This window comes from Penicillium taxi (assembly GCF_028828555.1).
Source record: "Penicillium taxi strain IBT 34144 chromosome Unknown utg000006l_segment0_segment0, whole genome shotgun sequence".
Lineage (NCBI taxonomy): Eukaryota > Fungi > Ascomycota > Eurotiomycetes > Eurotiales > Aspergillaceae > Penicillium > Penicillium taxi.
In genome coordinates this window covers 1,420,488-1,440,377 of record NW_026643208.1, presented here as the reverse complement: position 1 = coordinate 1,440,377, position 19,890 = coordinate 1,420,488, and the positions used below count along the sequence as shown (strand labels likewise).

At 45.9% G+C, this 19,890-nt stretch overlaps 5 protein-coding genes across 5 annotated transcripts; 2 read left to right on the top strand and 3 right to left on the bottom strand.

Annotated features, from left to right (window-relative positions):
• Positions 1 to 1,692: 1,692 nt before the first annotated feature.
• Positions 1,693 to 2,947, bottom strand: N7495_009637 (putative pectin methylesterase; the record flags this gene model as incomplete). The annotated part of the gene is made up of 2 exons (XM_057212288.1): positions 1,693 to 2,262; positions 2,333 to 2,947. 2 exons carry the CDS (start codon positions 2,945 to 2,947, stop codon positions 1,693 to 1,695), a joined length of 1,185 nt encoding a protein of 394 aa, XP_057059151.1.
• A 788-nt stretch (positions 2,948 to 3,735) lies between these two features.
• Positions 3,736 to 6,792, bottom strand: N7495_009636 (ATPase P-type K/Mg/Cd/Cu/Zn/Na/Ca/Na/H-transporter; the record flags this gene model as incomplete). The annotated part of the gene is made up of 3 exons (XM_057212287.1): positions 3,736 to 4,994; positions 5,039 to 6,313; positions 6,384 to 6,792. The coding sequence occupies 3 exons, from the start codon at positions 6,790 to 6,792 to the stop codon at positions 3,736 to 3,738; spliced, it is 2,943 nt and encodes a 980-aa protein (XP_057059150.1).
• A 1,413-nt stretch (positions 6,793 to 8,205) lies between these two features.
• On the top strand, positions 8,206 to 8,388 carry N7495_009635 (uncharacterized protein; the record flags this gene model as incomplete). Its single annotated transcript, XM_057212286.1, has 1 exon — positions 8,206 to 8,388. The coding sequence occupies one exon, from the start codon at positions 8,206 to 8,208 to the stop codon at positions 8,386 to 8,388; it is 183 nt and encodes a 60-aa protein (XP_057059149.1).
• Positions 8,389 to 16,676: 8,288 nt separating this feature from the next.
• On the bottom strand, positions 16,677 to 17,829 carry N7495_009634 (MBL fold metallo-hydrolase; the record flags this gene model as incomplete). Its single annotated transcript, XM_057212285.1, has 4 exons — positions 16,677 to 16,999; positions 17,031 to 17,396; positions 17,452 to 17,599; positions 17,659 to 17,829. The coding sequence occupies 4 exons, from the start codon at positions 17,827 to 17,829 to the stop codon at positions 16,677 to 16,679; spliced, it is 1,008 nt and encodes a 335-aa protein (XP_057059148.1).
• Positions 17,830 to 19,249: 1,420 nt separating this feature from the next.
• On the top strand, positions 19,250 to 19,853 carry N7495_009633 (uncharacterized protein; the record flags this gene model as incomplete). The annotated part of the gene is made up of 3 exons (XM_057212284.1): positions 19,250 to 19,469; positions 19,554 to 19,593; positions 19,730 to 19,853. The coding sequence occupies 3 exons, from the start codon at positions 19,250 to 19,252 to the stop codon at positions 19,851 to 19,853; spliced, it is 384 nt and encodes a 127-aa protein (XP_057059147.1).
• Positions 19,854 to 19,890: the final 37 nt, after the last annotated feature.

Below are 19,890 nucleotides of genomic sequence, written 5' to 3'. Positions count from 1 at the left end.
TGAGCAAATCCTAGGAATCAGACTAGGTCGGTTGAGTCTATGTTTTGCAGTGCATTCAGACATCAAAAAAGGATCCCCTAATTGTTGAGCGAAGCGAAACATAAACAATTCCTTCCTAGGCACATGACATATACCACTTATCAAAATATTTCTTAAAAGTTAGTTAGCATAGGTAAAAAGTGAGGTCACATGATGTTAAACATTACCTACCATGTCAGTTTCGGCTCCTATAACCATGCCTCATAGACTTCATCCCCACCCTATAATGTCATCTACCAGTCCTGATACGTATTTTCTAGCACCTACTAGTAAATTATGCCGCCAATACTACAACATGAAGGAGCTGGAGCACCCCTAGAAGGGCAATTGCGTACTCTAAACATACGATGACTATCGAGAGCGACTTACCACTGCTAAAGCTGCTACTAGAGCGCCTCCTACTTTGCCGGCAGTACACAGCAACCAACTCCCTTACCATCGCTCGGCCGATATAACCTTGAAGATCCTACTATCTCTGATGTCGATTGGCTTCGAATTACATCCTTTCGTGATGCGCTAGCAGCGTGTAAGATAGAGATATGCAATTCCTGCTAGGGAAAATGGTTTGATATAGACTTAGCGAATAGCATCTGCCGCCGTTGCCGCAAATTCTACTGTTACCGGCATATATGTTAGTGTAATACCACGTCCCTATAACTACAAGCCATTCTTAGTGCAGCGTATTAGTGTTCTAGCACCCACACTATATAATAAGCGTGTTAGAGCTGATATGCCTAAAGGGCCCTGTAGCACATTACGAAGACTATAGGCCTATATGCCACTGGCAGAATTACATCAAGTTATGTGGGTAAATAAAGGCTTACTTAGGTATAGATCCTTAAGCAAGCTATTGAAGTAGTAATGAACATGGTTTCAGATATTATAGGAGGTATTACCGCGACGCTAGAGGCTATGGAGGATTTGATAGAGTGATTACTGAAAGAATAGATTGTTAGCAGCCATTGGCATGTATTAGTATGCATTAGCATCTAGGATAAAGTGGTGGGCCTCCACGGTAGTGGCCCCCCGGAGGGCCAGCGGAGCGGCATTTAATTAATCTATACGCCCAACTCCCTATTAGCCCAATCTCCGGAGGTTAAAGGATTGAGTTATGATAACTAGTAAATATCAAAATAGTAATTTGACGTCATAATTATAAGTTTCAGTTCTAATCTTCGAGCCTGAAATCCACGAACACGGCCTAGCAGAACTAGCACCATTCCTAGGCCGCACATTCAAAGGGCAAGAAGGAATAAAATGTTACTTTACTCTCCTGGCCGAGAGCCTATCCATAATTAATATGAGATTCGACAATGAAAAGTCCTGAACCTATGGTGAAGATGATCAAGTTATTTTTCTGTGCGGGAAGGGCACATTTAAGTGGAATAGTACAGGCCAGAGGTGGAATGAGACGTTCGTTTATCGGATTCTGCTTGGTAGAACCTGGGAAAGGAGTAATTGTTCTAAGAGCGAGTCGTTAAAGATTTGTGAGTGGCTTGTTTGGGCTGATACTGGTGCCGCGCATCTGGCTAGACTGGGGAAGTTGAAAGAGTTGCAAAGTGGGAATGAACATGGGAATGAGAATGAGGCCTGCATTAAATCTTGATTTAATACGAGCAAGAGTCAAACAGTCTCTACCATAAATTACATACCCTACTTGCCAGAAACAACTTCCCAATCAACCCAATCCACATCCCCAAACCTCCCCAATTCATCCTGAAAGACTTTCTCCGGCGAACTGTACGCCTCAAATGTCTCCCCATCAAGCAAAGTATCAACACCCCCCTCAACACGCCCCGTAGCATTAAACCCAGGTCCAAAACTCTTATACTCAGCCATAAGCGTAACACCAGCTCTATACCTCCCCACCCCCGAAACAATCCAGTCAATATACCCACTGTCCTTAATACTTCCGTCTTCATAGCTATTCGCAAAGATAGACCTATGCTGCCCATTCCACGGTCGACCGAGCGAGCATGTACCCTTGATCTGGGTGGCTATCGAGCTGTTCGCGGCTGTGACGGTCGAGTCGAGGATGTAGACGCCGTATCTGTTGACAAAAGTCGTGTTGCTGCCCTTCCACGCTGTGATTCCGCCTCCACAGCCGCGAAGCTGAAGGGTTGAGGATTGGATGAAGGCTGTGCCGAAGCCGTAGAGAAAGTCTGTTTGACCGGCTATTATGCTTTTGTAGAAGTAGGCGTTGCCTAGTTTGCCGATATAGACCTGGAGTCCGTTAATGACCTTTCTAACAATTTCGAGTGTGTGAGAGAGAAAGATGAATGCAGGCTCATACCGTATCCTGATAAGAATAGAAACCACAATAATAAAAACCCCCATTCGCGCGACTAAAACTCAACGCATGAGCCGGTCCATCGCTATATTCAGTCCATGTATTCCTAAAATCAACATTATAAACCCTGAAATCCGTATTTCCAAACGGCGTATCAGCTGGCACTGCGAATCCGGTCGTGCCAGAGCCCGTCAAACTAGCATCCAGCGTCGGCGCAACGACAAGAACGCTCGAGAAGACGTTATCGACTGCGCTCCCGGTGTTGTCATGATTTGCTGCTGCCCATGTGATTGTAACCAAGTTCTGCGTTGCGTCTTTTGTGTGATTTGTTTGGCCGAGAAGAGTTATTGGGCCTGCGCGAGTGACGTTTAATTGTTCGGTGTAGGTTCCTGCTAGGATGAGGATTGTTTGGCTGGTGTTGTCGGGTGGGAGGGAGGTTATTGCGGCTTGGATTGATTGGTAGTGGGCAGTGCTGTTCGTTGCTGAGACTAGGATTGTTCCTGGTGGACAGTGGCCTGTTGTTTGGCAGGTTCTCAGGTTTGGGATTAATATTGCGGCGCAGTGGGTTGTTGGTGTCCATCCTAGTGTTAGGAGGATGAGGAGGTTGAGTAGTAGCATCGTTCTAAGGTTGTTGATGTCTTGTCCGAGACTTTGGTGAAGATTCAAAGGAATGCAGTAGTCATTGATATGGACGGTGTCTTGTGGATTGCTATAACTCCGGCTGGTGGAAGTTCTTGCCCATCATTTTGCTGTAGCATGTTTATTCATTACGACAGTCGGAAGATCTTCAGGCTTGATGGGCTCAATTGACCCATATTAAAGACATCACGATCTCCGCATACCCCAGAAAATATTGCAAACAAGGTTATTCTCCCCCGCATGAGTAAGATCTGACCGGGGAAACTGGACATATATTCTGGGGGACGGAGAATTGAGCTTCCACCTGTGAGGTGAAGGCAGGTCAAGCACCTAAAGTCGGACAGATCTGGACCTACTAAGATGGCCAATGAAGATGGAAATCAGAAGAATGTATTACAAAGAGGTAAGGTTGATACGAAAGACGGTTTTATTAGAATCCCTTGATTGACTAAATACCCACTATTAAGACATACATACACGTAAAGAAGACTTGGCCACCAACTCAAGAGCAGAACCAAGGGGTAAATCAAACACAAAAAGTCTATAATACGGGGAGAAAGGAAGAAAAAAGGACAAGAAACACGGCCTTTTCAATCCCACGGTATGCATGTCCACATAGATGGCAGCAATAGAGCAGGTTTGCGTGATTGTATGTAGCAAAGGGAAATTTGGGTGGGATAGAGCCGATTATGAAAAGGAAAAAGGAAAATTAAGTTTGATCTCGGACCAGTATCGAGTTCATAAAATAAGTGAAACTCATTAACCGTTTACTCGTCATCCTCAGCCTCCTCGGCACGCGCACCAATGGTGTAGCGGGTGTTGCCATCGGGGCCCTTCTCGCACTCGATGGCGAGCTTGGAAAGGTGAGCGATCATGTTCTCAATCTTGGTGTCAGCCTTGGAGCGGGTCTTGCGGCCAAGGTTGTCAAGAGCGGGAATGATGGAGAGGAGGTAGTACACGACAGCGATGATGACGGTAACACCAATGGAGTAACCCCAGATGACAACGACGGTGACAATGTCGACGTCGTTGTTCTTGGAGAAAATGGGGGTGGCGGCATCGTAGGGGTGGGTCTCATCGAAGCCGGACAACCAACCGAAGACACAGAATAGGGTGGAGAGCACATCGACGATGAAGATGGCAATAACCAACTGCCACGATGGCCAGGTCTTTCCACCACGGGTGACAAAGATGAGCCAGTTCTCAGTAAGGGCAACCTCGAGGAAGAGGATCTCCTGGGGAGAACCGAAGTTCTGGATGATACCACCGTCGGAAAGGAAGAGGGTGGCACGGATGATCCAGGTAGCGGCAGCGAGGAGAACACCAAGGATGACGGAGATGACCCAGATCTTGGGCAACTGCCACTCGACGGGGCGGGGCTCGAAGTGGGCGTTGTCGTAAGCGACAGCAATGGTAGCCAAATCAGCGAACAGGGCGATGAAGACAATGAGGTCAGAGCGGATGGTCTCCTCAATGATGATCATGGAGGTAACAAGGTAGATCTCAAGGTGGAGACACAGGGCAATACGGTACTGGATGTAAGCCTTCATGCGCTGGAAGATCTGACGGGCAAGCTTGATGGCATCGACAATGGTGGAGAGACCGGGGGCAAGGAAGACAATATCAGCGGCAGCCTGGGCAGCCTCAGTGGAACCCTCAACAGCAATACCACAATCAGCCTTCTTGAGGGAAGGAGCATCGTTAACACCGTCACCAGTCATGGCAGTCAAGTGACCGCGCTGCTGGAGCATCTCAACGACCTGGTACTTGTGCTCGGGGAAGACTTCAGCGAAACCGTCAGCCTTCTCAACAAGGTCGTGCTGGGCGGAACCAGCAAGACCACCGTGGATCAGACGCTCAGAGTTGTAGACCTTGGTACCAAGAGCAAGCATCTTGCAAGTCTCCTTGGCAATAGCGATGGCGTCACCAGTAAGCATCTTGACGGACAGACCGAGGACCTGGGCCTCAGCGATGGTGTGGGCGGTATCGTCACGGGGGGATCGAACATGGGGTACATGCCCAGCAACTGCCAGGGCTCACCCTCCTTCTGGACGGCAACACCGAGGGAACGGAAACCACGGCGAGCGAACTCACCAGCCTTGTCACGGTACATCTTAGCCTCCTCCTCAGAGCACTCAGACAGGTTGAGGATGGCCTTGGGGGCACCCTTGGCGCAAGTGTAACGGACACCATCACAGGTGCAAACAGTGGTAATACGCTTGGAGACGGGGTCGAAGGGAGTGTACTTCTCGGTGATCCAGTTGCGGGAAAGGATCTCACGAGCCTTGGGGTAACGACGGAGAGTGAGGACAGTGACCTTGTCAATAGGGTCGAGGTTCTTGATGTTGTGGGAAGAGGCAATAGCAGCGACGGCCATCATCCAGTTGACATCAACACCCTCAGCGACATAGGGCTCGCGGATGGAGAGCTGGTTAGCAGTGAGAGTACCAGTCTTGTCAGAGCACAGAATGTCGACACCAGCGAGGGACTCGATGGCAGTGAGCTTCTGGACAATAGCCTTCTGCTCAGCAAGGTAAGCAGCACCGACAGCGAGAGTGGTGGTGGTAACGACAGGGAGACCGACGGGGACACCGATGATCAGCAGAATAAGAGTGTAGTGCAGCAAGTTATTGTCGGAGTGCTCGGGGGTAGCAATCTTCAAGTGACGGTAGAAACCACCGATCCAGGCAGCGAGAATCCAGAACATGACGAGAACGAGCAGAGAGGTACCGATGTTGTCCATAACAGCCTTGAAGTGACCAGTGTCGTTGGCACCCTGGACAAGAGCAGCAGTCTTTCCGACGAAGGACTGACGGGCAGTGGCAGTGACGATACCGTAGGCCTTGCCACGCTTGCAACCAGTGGTGTAGTAGCAGACATCGGCCATGTACTTGTCGACAGCGAGAGACTCACCAGTGATAGCAGACTGATCGCAAGCAATCAGAGAGACACCGGTGTGAGTCTCGTGAGCATCCTCATCATCCTCGTCGTCCTTCTCCTTGAGAGTGTCGTCGTTGGAGTTGATGATGAACTCCTTGTAGAGCTCAAAGTTCTCGGGCTTGTCGTAGTCGCAAATAAGACGGACATCAGCGGGGACAACGGTACCCTCCTCGAGGACAACAATGTCACCAGCAACAAGTTCACGGGCAAGGACCTCCTCCTCTTGACCATTACGGATAACGTGGGCACGCATGGCGATGTCACCCTTGAGGGAAGCGACAACGTCAGCAGCCTGCTTCTCCTGGTACCAACCGACAATAGCGTTAAGAGCAAGAATACCACAGATGACACCCAGATCAATCCAGTCACGCAGACCAGCAGCGAGTAGAACAGCGAGTTCCATAACTGTAGGAAATTGTTAGACGCGTCATGATCAAAGATTGTTGAAGCGGAGAACCCTTCTTTCAAAACTCACCATAAAGGATAGGACCACGGAAATAACCAAGGAAAGTGATGAAGAAGTTGGTCTTCTCAGTTGTAAGCTCGTTCCAACCACACTTCTTGCGACGGGGCTCAATGTCACCGGAGCTCAGACCAGATCGCAGATCAGTCTGGAGCCACTCATCGGGACATTGCCAGCCCTCCTCAACGGAGTCCTTGGCACCACCGAACTTGTACCAGGGCTTCTTGTTCTTCTTGGTGCTGGCACCGCCAGCACTGGAAGCAGAACCACGGCGGCCATTTTGAGCAGTCGAGATGTAACGGTTCAGAGCAGAGTATTCGTCGAGGTTGCCGCCATCGGCAGGGGTATCGCGGTGAGCACCGTTCTCAACGTCGACAGCATAGGAGATCCTCCGCTCAGACGCCTCGTTGTTGGACGCCATTGCTGTTGTTGTATTCGGCTATCTAAGCCTGTCGTAACCCAAGTTGGAGCAGTTACTGGTAAACACCAACACACAATGCGGGAAGTATTGACGCGAGACGGAATGTTCCTATGAAGGAGGGAAGAAGGGAAATGTTGAACGAGGGAGAGGTCTACTTTATAATACGGGGGGGGGACAAGAGACGAGGAACAGAAAAGTGGGTTTTTAAGGGTGTGTGGATAATGAACCAGTGTGTGTGAGGGAAATAAAATAAATTAAAAAATTAAAAAATAAAAGAAAAGATGGAAAAAATTAATGGAAAATAAAATAAAAAATGGAAAACGGAAAAATGATGAATTTCGAAATTAAAAGACTTCAGGTATTTTGGGGGACCAGAATCAACCCGCGTTCGTTCTCTATGAAGGGTAAACTTGGTACCTGGTTATGGTTGCTGGGGGATATTATTGAGTACTGTACCTTCTAAGGATGTGGATACCGCATGTTTTTTTTTTCCTTTTTTTTTTTTTTTTTTTTGGGGGGGATTTGCCCCCTTGTGCCCTACCGGGAACCACTTGAGCTCCTGCGACCTCTAACGCTCTGGGGTTGACCGTGGGGGTAAGTTACTTGATTAAGTCTAGGGTGAAATATCGAAATTGGATTGTTGTATTGGTATTTTTCATGGTTACAATCGTACGGACATGATACACACTCAATACTCTATCCAAACTTCCACGCCACAGTAGAAAGTAGTGTGTAAAGTCAATACCATTGCAACCGGCATAACAGTGCCGTAGCCTCCACATTTCCTATGGATATTGTATTAAAATGGTATTTCTCGTGTATTAATACGTCTCACTATGCGCGATTTTCCATTTTACCTACTAACTTACTGTTAATTTCCCTCTCTTCCTCCCCGAAACAAGAAGCCCCCAAAAGACCTTTTAAACCAAGGCTAAGGAATTAACTCTACAGTTCTAATTTGGTGTTTGTTATGTGAACAATGTCGCGGAGAATTTAGGGGTTTATTATAGGGAAAAACAAAACATGGCCCTTGCAGGCATATGCTCTTTTCAGCGGGATAATCCAATATTACTCTACCACACGACGATGAATCAATTTCGATATCTAGTCTGGAGCCTGTAATCATCCCGAGACGCTATTAAACAATCACATTTGCATCTACATTTACAATCACAGATTGACAACTCTTATCTTCAAGGGGGCAAACACCGCAACTGGCCAAGACCATCAGATATGTATGCCAAGTTGAAGCATACCTAGGTACCACTGTCAATAGAAAGAGATAGAAAGGTACATAGTAATATTACCGTATTTTTCCCTAGATTGGTCCTTTTCCCATATCCTTTACTCCTTTATCACCACGCTTTTCGTCTCTTACCGCCACTCTATACGCTCCTCCGTATCTCATCAACCATGGTCGATCTTTTCCCATCGCACCTCTCCTTCCTCGTGGAGAAACAGCGTCCCCCAGACGCGCTATTTAAATATGTCCCCATAATTGGCTGCTCGTGGCTATTTTCCCCGCTAGCTATATGCCTTAGTGTCCTCGGTGGCCGAGCACGGATCGAATCACGGGTCGAATCACCGACCGCATAAACCGACTGATGAAATCATCAGCTCGCTTTGATCGACGCTTAGTATGGCTCTTTTTCGGCTTAATATATGGAAAGTAGAGAGAGTACAGGGAGTAGGGGGAGTAGAGTCTGCTTGACGGATGGTGAGATGACCTCGATTACCCACGGATACTCGTCTCTTCGTGCTCAAACAAGATGGAGAACTCAGAACTACGCGATGGATCTGAAACCAACACGGAGGGGCCATTCCCTAAATTAAGGGCCATTCAAGAATAGAATTAGGATTGAATCTGTGCTTTTTGTTTACTCATTAACGAAGTACTCGGAGTATACGAACTCATCTCACCTCCCATCGTACTCTGCGATTCCAGATCTTGTAGATGACTTGACCAGGGAATCCTAGTTCACGCATAACATCCGCGGACTTTTAAGCTTGGTCCTTTTTCCGAGAATGTGGATGAGCCGAATTATAGTGTAGACGATGCAACTGTCGCCCGTTTGAAAATCATTCTCTTTACCAATTAGGATTTGACTTCCAAAGATGCATCTCTGATTTGCACTGTAAACAAAGAGTTGGGAAAGTTCAAAGTTTAATCATAATCAAATAACCTTGTCTCTAAAGTTGTGTCTTGATAGTTCGGTACTACCATAAGTGAGAATAATATAAAACGACTAGGAGTACCTAGGTAGGTTTTAGCATCAAATTTGGTGTAGTTAAATATGTTAAAATAGCATAGTGTTTTCCAGGTTTCCAAGTCATTTCCCTTCTTCTTTCTCATACGGTACCTAGCTAGGCCGGTTTCCGCGGAAGATTAAAGGTACATAGTAAAGACAAATACCATCATAGACCCTAGACCCTAGACCTAGACAGTCTTGGAGAAAGCCGAAGACTATCTGTCCATCCGCTGTCGCCCTCAACTTCCTTGCCAGGTTAAACTCTTGACGTCCCGATATCAGGATGTGATACAATCCTTGTGATCCACACGTTCGGGACAACATCGGTGCTTCTAATTTCCCAACCCGAATCCAAAGCAAATCTCAAAAGGGAAAGCGGGAAAAGGGAGATCCCAACATGATGCGCGGTCATTACGCTTCGTCCTCCTGTAGCCCCGTGCGCCAAGATGAAGAAGGGCGAAAAATAAAACAAATAATGAGCAGAGGGAAAAAAAACAAAATAAAAAATAAAAGATTCATGCAAATTAGTCTCTAATTTGTCTATTAATTAACTTGCGATCCGGGGAATGAAGTTTCGATCTATTCTGTCGTCAGCCAAGCTTTAATGATTCGTAAAGGTTGATGATTACTGATTGTTTTGATTTGGCATTATTCATATTCCGTGGTCATAGGCTCAGGTGAAAAGGGGTAGGCGGGGTCCAGAATCTGGATGCCCTATCGCTAAGGGCCGTACAAATGATAGCGGGCCCCGAACTCATAAAAGCACGAAGTGGACTTTTCAAGGTTAGGAAGAACCTCGGCTGCCCATTGACGGTGCATTCACTGTGCTGTATACCCCGCGCATAATACTTAGGTATGTGGGACGAATGATATGAAAGCAGTTTCCACATTGGATTGTGTCTACCATAGACATATGTAGGAGGTAGATTACATTTTATACTCTGGCAGAATGATATGTAAAATCTTGGCTTTCAATCTTCCAAGATTTAGATTAACATGAAAAATTTCAGCGTACATACCATAGATCCACGAATCTCGACGTTCTCGGCGTAGAGGTACATCTAGCGTCAGATCTAGGATGCATGCCTAGGAATAATCTTACTTTCAAGGCCTGGAGTTAAAAATATCTTTTAGCCCAACATATGAGTAGCCTTGTGTCGCCCAATTCCAACGTTAAGATTAAGGATGGAATCTTGTACTGCCAAAAGAGTTTGTTTTGATTTTTAAATTTTACGGCAGGAATGGATCTGAATCCTGCGACGCCGCTGATGTCGTGCCTATCGGGATTATCTGGGGAAAGATTAACACCACACCCAACTGAGCCCAAGTGTTGACTCAAAATGTCTCACGGGAATTCCGGCGGTCAAATAGAGTGTAAGTACTACAGCAAGGAAAGAAGAATTGAAATTTTTTTGTTAAAAAAAAACCTCATATTAAAGTTCACTCTGAATAGGGCTGGAGTGTCAGTACTTTAGATTGTTACCGACAAGAACGGGAAGGGAAAAAAAAACAATTTGATTATCGTACCTGGCCCTACGTGTTCAAGCGAATAGCCAGAATCCATTATGTCCCCGATTTCCTAGTATAGTAATAAATGGGGGTTTTTACTGTAGTACCGTGGATTTTCACCGGCATTTTGGTTCCGCATTCATTGTTTTGATTGGAGAGAGAGAGAGAGTAAGAATATATCTCTTTTCCAACTTTTCTCTTCTGTTTCCTTGTCTTCGGTTATTAAGTGGAGAACTATGTGAGTTTTACGGTCCACAAGAGCTCTGCGTTCTTCTAGAAGGCTTCTAAACGTCTGGTTCCGTGGAAATCAGCTAACCATTCAAAAACCCAAACCGCAACTAGCAATTTTACTGAAAGAATGGTCTGGTTGCATGGTTCGGAAATCGGCAACTCTCTTTCCAGGAATAAAGCTAAAGACAATAAGCAAGATGTTGTAGAAAACGTCACTTTGCTTATCGGGGGCCGCTTTCATGTTGATTTATAGTCTGACAGTAAATAACGGTAATTTATATTGTATTACCAAGTATTGTACTGTATCTAGAATTTATTGAAAGTTATCCATTCTGGTTAGACTGGTTGCGGCCGCTCCAACCAATCAAACATCACAAAATCGGCTGACTCAAGGTTTCCGACTTTGCCGGTCTGCCGAAGAGGAAGACTCTGAAAGCCTTAACGGAAGAAATAGGATCACTTTCCCAAGGAACTAACCTCTTTCTACGCCACGGACACAGCTCGCTTGATCACCCACCAAAAAAAAAAAAAAAAACGAAGAAATCTCGAACAGAATATCACCAACCTTGGATGCATACTTCCCTTTCCCCCCTACTTAACTCAATGGAATAGGATCACAGGAAGGGGACCACATATTTCTCTTGGCTTTTACCACGCAGCCGTGTACCTACAGTAGCGCGACTAGCGCTACTCGCACTGCTCAATCAGATAGCTCAATTGCGGTGAGAAGAGGGTCCCGCATCTGAATCTAACCTGTCTGAGCCAGAAGACGCATCGTGAAGGCCACTTATATCCCACTTTATTTCCCCACTTTCTGATGATCTGCCAAATCGTTGCTTGATTACGATACCGCATACCCTCGGCCTCAGCGTCGGTCATCCTTGCGATCGTGAGGCATTTTTGACTTGCAGTAGTCCCGATAGGGTTTACCACGTCAGGGAAAAAGCTTTAACGGGGCGGCATATTGGAATATGTGGCTAATCGGATATTTAACCTATAGAGAACAGAATTCGGTCTTTCTTCTCTTCACCGTGATTCACCTGGGGCAATATCCAGGTCATAAAAACACCGCTGTACTTATTCCATACGTACTTGTGTCGAAGATAGAGAATAATGATCAAGACCTCATCTCTTCTACGCCCTCCCCCATACAGTAAAACCTCCTGGTTCGCCAAGCGGATCTCTTGTGTTGGAGTTCACCCCAGGTTTCATTGTCCAAAGGTTATTTCGAGAGAATGTTATGTGTCTTGCGTCGGGAACTGTCTTGAAGGGGAATTGGCCGACGCACAGAAGAATCATTCATTATATTGGTATCTAGAAACATTATGTGTACTATACTCATGTCTTCCAAGTTTCTATGAAATTCTAATTTCTCTTCCGCACTTTTCTCGGCATGACCATTCCCATTGCGGTTCTCGCGCCTGAAGGCTGTCTCAATGACTCTCATGGTTGGCCATGTCATATGCATGCAGATGAACGAGGTTAGCGGCAATTTTTATGCCCGGTGAATATGAATAGCCAATGTATACCCCTGTTAACTGGACTTTCTTATGAGTGGGGTAAAACCGCATCCTTCACCCAAATCCAAAACCGAAGTCACGGCAAATAAAAGACGCATACTAGAATTGCATCTCTTGTTCTACACAGTACTAGTTAGATCGTTTTTGTATCGGTCTCTCACTATCTCTGCGCTAACCGACGTAAAAGGCTTGTCTTTCTATACTAGATTCAGTTTAAGGGCTTTAGTTGGAGCACGGAAGTTCTTCTCGTGACTAAGACGGTGTGCTTATCTCTCTCTCTTATCGCCACAGCTAAGTAAGAACACATCGGTCCGTCATCGGAAACGAGCCACCGACACCGACGGGAACATTCTAATGAGCCTTTTTTTTTCAAGTGAAACCCGGCCCCGATAACGCAGGCCCCGAGCCCGAAGAAGAACCAAACTAAAAACCGGTATTATCGGCACTGCTGTTTGTTTTGGTGGCATGCTTGAAACCATGGTTTGAACTACGTCGCATGTTTTCCGGTTCAGGGACAGCGGCTTAAAAATTTAGAAGCCACAAAAATGGTTCTGTCTGTTCATTCTCGAGTGATCCAGGAAATTGCTGTCTTCCAAAGATCTAATTATCAGTATTGCTTTCTATAAACCCTCCAGGACTACGAGGCCAATCAAACAGAAAATCCAAACCCGTTCAGGGGGTTCGTCGCAGCCCTACGGATTGTAATGGTATACTCCACGTTAGGCATATAGTAAAGCACTGGTAAATTGGAAAGATTGCCAAATCTATGGAGTATGGAGATGGAGCCCCGATGTCATCACCGTTGTCTTACTTAGGTATATACTTGCAATTCGTTTTGTTATGTTCTGTTCTATTGCGACCGCATACAGCCCTTGCGCCGATCAACATAACTACAACCAACCGGGAGATCCATGGATTTCTTCGGACATCGCAAATTGACCGAAGGCAAAAAACCACGCAGGCTAGACCGCTATACCGCTATTCTCAAATTGAGCATGACACATTACTGATTTCGGTAGATTTCCGCATCAAGGTCCGCACATCATAGTCAATCATCATAGTTAGCTGAAGAAGGGGGGAAAGCTCTAGGCCCCTCTAAGCTAACCTCAACTAGGATACATTTTAAGGGGTAAGAAGCCAGAGAGCCAAATGTGGATCTAACTTAGGTCAGCTAACAACAAACGAAAGATTTCAAACCCGATGACATAGTTTCAAACGATAGCCTCCATCCTGAAAAGAGTATAGAATCAAAACAAAAGGAAACTGAGGGCACCGCGTGACTCAGATTCCCAAACAATCCCAATTCCTCAAATCCAGGATCGTCAGGAGACAAAAAACAACACCAAAACCCCACATCCAATCTTGACCGCAATGAGGAACTAAACTCTTTTTTAGCCTGATTTAGCGCGTATCACTATGAACTCTGGCCTAAATTAATGCCAGGTCGAAAAACAAGTCCTTGTTCTCCTTTTGTTACCGCGCTATTGAACTGAGCCCAAGCCGAGCGCAGAACTAGCTCCATAGCGTGCTCAATTTTCCACCTTTGCTAACTACACTTGGGGTGGATTTTGGAAACGGCTCGTCTAATCTGGTTGAGAGCCGCGAGAGGATCGTCCGATTCATTGGGATGATTTTAATGTGTTATGTATCTGTATCTGTCGCAAGTTGGCCGTTATATCCGATATCTTGGATAGTGCAAGGAGTTAAGGGACAATTCACCATTCAGGAGTAAGTCACAATTACAGCTACAATCTAGCCTCCACATTCGAATTGCCCAGCCATTCGGCCAAAAAAAAAAAAAAAAAAAATCAAAGCACAAAACAAAAAGAAAATGCCCACCAAGCACATGTGCATACGCTGACTAAAGCACAATTACGTACTTAGTATAAATCCAATCCAATCAGACCTACAATATATAGCAGGGATCTCCATATAATGGATACGCAGTTAGAGCAAACTGGTTGGCTAATCGGGGCCAATGCAGTACGCTTGTCCTTGTCTGAGGATCCTGATTCATCCCCCAGCCTTCAGCCCCCCGGACTTTCACTCCCGACCTTAGGGTCATATGCACGATGACGAAGGTCTCCAGTAATTATTTACACAGTACGTCGGCTTCAGGATTTAACTCTGGGGCCGGTTATGCATATCCTATCCGGAACCGGAGAGACGGGTACGGAAGACGGAGTACTGTCCAACTATACACGCATTTGTTGAAAAGAGGGTCTTGGAAGCTCTGGGGCTCTAGAAGAAAGTGAATATGGACAGTGTGTGTGTATACGGTGTGTGTTGACTGTCCTTGGCTGGCCGTTTACAGGTGCCAAGCTACGAGTACAGGGATGTGAGGTCCCGAGGTCTGGTGATCATGTTTGTTGAATTTGTAGACGGATCTATAGACATACTGTTGTAAGTTAGTATCGCAGACTTCATAATTTGGGTCCCATTTGAATGAGCTATGCTAGGTTTTATTCGTATTATGTAAATCTGGAGTTGGTGTCGGCCGTCGACCCCGAAACATCCAAGGGTTACAAAGTTATAGCATCCTACTTTGGTGTCAATTCGCAATCTTAGCTAATGTCGGGCACTGCTCTTGGCTGGTTAGTATTGATTGAACTCGGGATGCAGATGGACTGATCACAGCTTTAATTGCCTCCAAAAACGAGTTTTTCCGGTCGACCTTGGCGTTTCAATATATTTCAAAGTTTCAAGGTTCCAGGGTTTCATCAGACACCAGGTCTCAAGATGATATATGAATATGACTTCAGCAATTCCGCCAAGAAGCCAAGGTCAATTGATTGACTTCAGATGGACTTAAGATGAGCAACCCCTGTACGAAATCTGGGCATCCAATAGTCCAAAGTTATATAGATGGACGATCATTCACCCCGATAACCCGGTCAATCTATCTTGGCACCTTGGAATCTCGCTCAATAAGAAGATCCATCATCAATCCCGACGTGCAGAGCTTACTGAAACTCCGCCATTTGCTACCAGTTCCACAGTAACAATCACCCCCTTGATCGCCGGAACTTATAGGGTGTATCCATAACTCAGGTAAGCCCAGGACTGCCTATGCCTAGTACCCATCGCCAAGACCCGCCGTGCATCCCTCCCACATTATTGTCTTGGCAGATTACTTATATTCTCGGCATACTTGTAAGTTCTTGTGCCCTTGGCCACGGTAATGGGATCTGCGAGGGTTGTTCTGTGGATTGATCATTGTGGGGTGGAGTGGGGAAAATTGGCATAACCATTTCGGAGAACAGTGGAAGATAGCCTAGGAAAGGAGGTAAAGATTTTGATGCCGCCTGCTGGTCTGCATCTAAATCCCGTTGTAAACTGTAGATCTTGGCGGCGAGGAAAGGGTGCGATTCTAGTCAGCAATTTCCAAGGTTCTTGGCTAATTGTGCTTTGGCCGCTTACATATGTACCTGCTATGTAGGCACAAGTACCTAACCAATGGTCCAAGATTGGGGCTGATGGTAGGCATGTATGAGGTATATCCTTGGTCAGATAAAGAACACTCCAGAATGAAGGGCAAGATAGTGATATATCAACTGATAAGAGGAGTTGCGTTGTTCAATGGCTTGATTAAATGTGCTTTCAACAGGTCTTGGCTGTAGTACGCCTAGAGTCGTTAATAAGATAAGAGTGCGACCTGTATTGTGCAACGAGTCGGCATCATAAGACTAAACGATAAGAATTTAATCTTTAGATCTGAAGTACTTGCTGGGAGATACAAATGCTGCGCTTGGAGGTACCTAGACAGGTAAGTCGCGGGGCGGCACCTGAAGATATCCTGTATGCTAATTTTATACTATGTTCACTTCGCATTGTTCAATTCATTCAAATATCCTAATATTCCAAGGCTGTTTGTTGTATTGAAAACGGCTGATAATATATCTTGGGATGTTAGGTAGGAAGGGTCCAGAAATTGTCACATATCTTAACAGCACTTCCAAGAGATATGACTGGATACAGATGTATATTTTCAGTTCCTTTCTCTCGATCATTGTGATACCTGATCCAGGCCTCAAGTGGACACAGCCTGCCAAGGTCAACTGCAGGTAGTCCAAGTTTGGTTGAAACTGTGAAATTTATGTGAATGACGTTTCACAGGATCAAGCTTACTCCGAAAGACTTTGAACGTCAAATCTCATCCACATGTTCCCGATAGCTTGGAGAATGCAGCAAGGGTCAAAACGATGTCAGATTTGAAAAAAGGTATGGAAAACATAAAGAGTGACGGCCAATGACGAAATATCATCATCCCTTGGAACACTAAGTTGTCAGGAGCAACCCCTGGCATGGAGGTTTCAGTCTCCTTCAGAACACTGAACTCCCACATGGAGTGAATGGTATGCAGATTCTGCATAGACTAAAAGCTGATTTTTATACCGACAGTACAAGGTACCAGTGTGCCTGGCAGTTGTTTTTCAATGGCGAACTTGGATCGCCAGCCTGAGCAGTGACCTGGCATCAATACAGCAGGGTCGAGTCGTTTGAGATCAGCCACTGTGCTTTTGATTTGGGACTCTTCGCTTGTGGCTAGGTGAAAACCACCTACCACTGCGTGAAGAGGTGTTGCTTTACCGATAAGACCAACTGCATGTTTTGAAGCATTCACAACGCCAGCATGACTACAGCCTGTGAACACAACAATTCCCTTGCCTATGAAATAATCAGAGCGTTTCTCCCAAACTATGCACCGTTGGTAAAGTGCTTTTGTTACCTTTGAGATTGCATGCGAGGAAGCGTTCATCGGCTATGACTTCATCTGAGAACCAATCCTTTTCGTCCGGGTCATAACGCACAGCGTTTTTGAGGCCGGTCTCATAGGGTGTCATTCGTGGAATCTCTCCAGAGATGAGGAACATGTTGTCGAGGACGGTGTGAGCCTCGCTCCACTTGTCCAGTACAGCACCAGCACTGGTGATTTCATCAAATGTTGGATCTGCCTCGAGAGAGATGATATCTTCAGGTAAAGCAATGCCCCGATAGGCTGGTCGGTCAGGATGAACGTCCACGACAAGGTCACCAGAGTCAGATTTGGCCTTTTTGGCATCCTTAATCATACGAATGGCCCGACATAGTCCACCTGTTACATGGAAATCAATACCCTGCCCAATTGTATCCAACGATGAGGCACAAACCAGAATGATCTCGATGCCAGTGCGACAGCTGAATGACCTCCACAGAAGCAAGATCAGGCCGCAGCCTCTTGACATTCTTCTCCCAGATATCCTCTTCAGGGCCGGCATCGAAGAGAATGGCATGCTTCTTATCTCCTTTTGTCGCTGTCTGACATGGACAGCAAATAAGCCACATGTTCCTAGAGTGTATTGACGCGCCTAACTTACCACGAGAATAGACAGGCCATGCGCTGAACAGCAGATATCTTCCATTCGCAGCTCTTTGCGTGCACCGCCTCGATCAGTTAGCGTATGGGTTGATTTCATCGCGATACTTCCTAGGGTCCCTTCAATCTGCACTGTATCAGGTGCTGCGGGGAGAGAGCGGATCCAGCTCATTGTCAATAATTACAATGGCTTCTAGTGAGTCCACTTCTTGTAAATTGAGAGAATTCATATTGAACCTAGGGAGGTAATAGGGGGAGACTGTGCCCAGATGGTTGTTGTAAACTGAGGTGGTGTCTAGCAGTTTTATACGTATTATTACCCCACATATGTTGATAAATTGCCATTCAGCGGGGTCGGACAAAACACAATACCTGGCTCCTAGAGCCCGAAGCAGTGAAATCTTGGGACATATACATAGCGAAGCGACCTGAATTTTGAGTATAGATTTGTTTCATCACCATTCCAGCCTTGTCCGGTCTTCTTCTGTGTTCGTTAATGGCTGATCACGTGATGTCCATGTAAATATTATTTCATGATGTGACAGGCCAGCAGAAACTGATGATTTCATGGTCACAGGCAGAAAACAAAAATACGTAAATATAAAGAGTAATTTGCCTTTTGAGATCAAGGATCAGGCTGGACCTCGACCCTAGCGCCAAGAGAAGGAAGAGAGGTCCGTGGCCCATTACAGTTGGCTGAGTAGCTTCCAAGGTTGTCCAGACCTCAGGACTATTACTGAGGTCCCAAGGTACGTGGCTTTGTTCGTGTTTTTCGATCCAGACAATCCCTGCTTTGCTCAGCGAGTGAATCAGACCGCTCACTGAGTCCTGCCTCCTGTTACCAAATACTTAAGTAATGAGCAGATCAGTGAGCTTATATAATACTCAGAGGAGTAGTTACTCAGTTCTTTTGAGTGAGAAAAAGCAGCGATAGGCATTCGGAAAGGGAGCGCCAAGAACTGGCATGCTACAGGCTAGGTAAAGCTGGGAAGAAACAAATAATCCATAAGAATTGTAGAACTCCAGTTGATTTCCAGGGCTAGCTCTGGAAATATCCTTGGACGTATGTTGTATGAGTATATTCAATGTTAGTGTTTGTCGATAACCTTGGAACATCCAGGGCTAAAATGCGAAGCTACTTGAGTAGATGAAAACACAGTTTCACTGGTTATGCCTACCAGGCGAGTAATTTATCAACGTGTACCTAGCACTTGAGTTTCCATGGTCTACCTGGGCACGGTTCAATTACTTGATGCCCTGGATGCTCCAAGGTTGTACCTGGCCTGGAATTTGTATTCGTGTACATAAAGTTTTGTAGACGCCGTGGATCTTGAATTATATCATTCTGACTTCGAGAGGGCCTGATTGCTAGGGTCTAGAAATAGTCAAATGCTGCTCCTTTTCTGTAGTTATCGTCAATATTAGAAAAATACCCACGAAGCAGTTATACTTCCAACCTTTGAAGGTTGCGTTCAGAAGCCGACGATCCTGCCATGACTGATCCTGACACCATAGCTTCTTGGGCTGGGGTTTGCATAATAGTAGGGGTTGCTGTGGCCGTTGGCTTGGTTCTTATCATATGGATCTATAAGATGATTTCTGGGCTGTTCAAGATACCTCAAGACAATAAAAGACGAAAGAAAAGGAACAAAGGCCCAAGCCGACTTCCTGACCTGGAGCTGGGTGACGTGCGATCGAGTGATGTTGTTGACAACAAAACGCCCTCCACGAAGAAGCCTGCTGATACCTCGCTGGATCGCTGGAAGAGTGGCAGTGACAGCACGCTTGGAAAAGATGAAACTGTCGTGTCTGGTGAGGGGTATAAAACTCCACGAGAAACGCCAGCTCCACAAGATATTCCAACTCCGTTCGAGTCCGTCCTACCTAGATAAATAGTAGCTGTACCATCCGTGCTATTTGACCTGGAGCTGTTTAGGTAAGTCCCAGCTAGTGTTTTGGGAAGCTTGAGGTGATCTGAGTCGCTAACAAAGGATAGCTCTGTCCTCTTCGCTAACACTATTGGAAGCTTGGAATGTGCGCTTTGTATTCGTATGCAAGGTTGATCAATATAGAAGGCTCGACGGAGAAAGAGAATGGCAGTATACAGACAAAACCGAATCTGAGAAAGAGAAATCAAATGCAATTTATACGCAGAAAGAAACCGAAATTGAAACAGAGATCGAGCCTATTTTGTAAAACTTTTAGGTGCAAGAGGCAGCCGCCCTGGAGAATG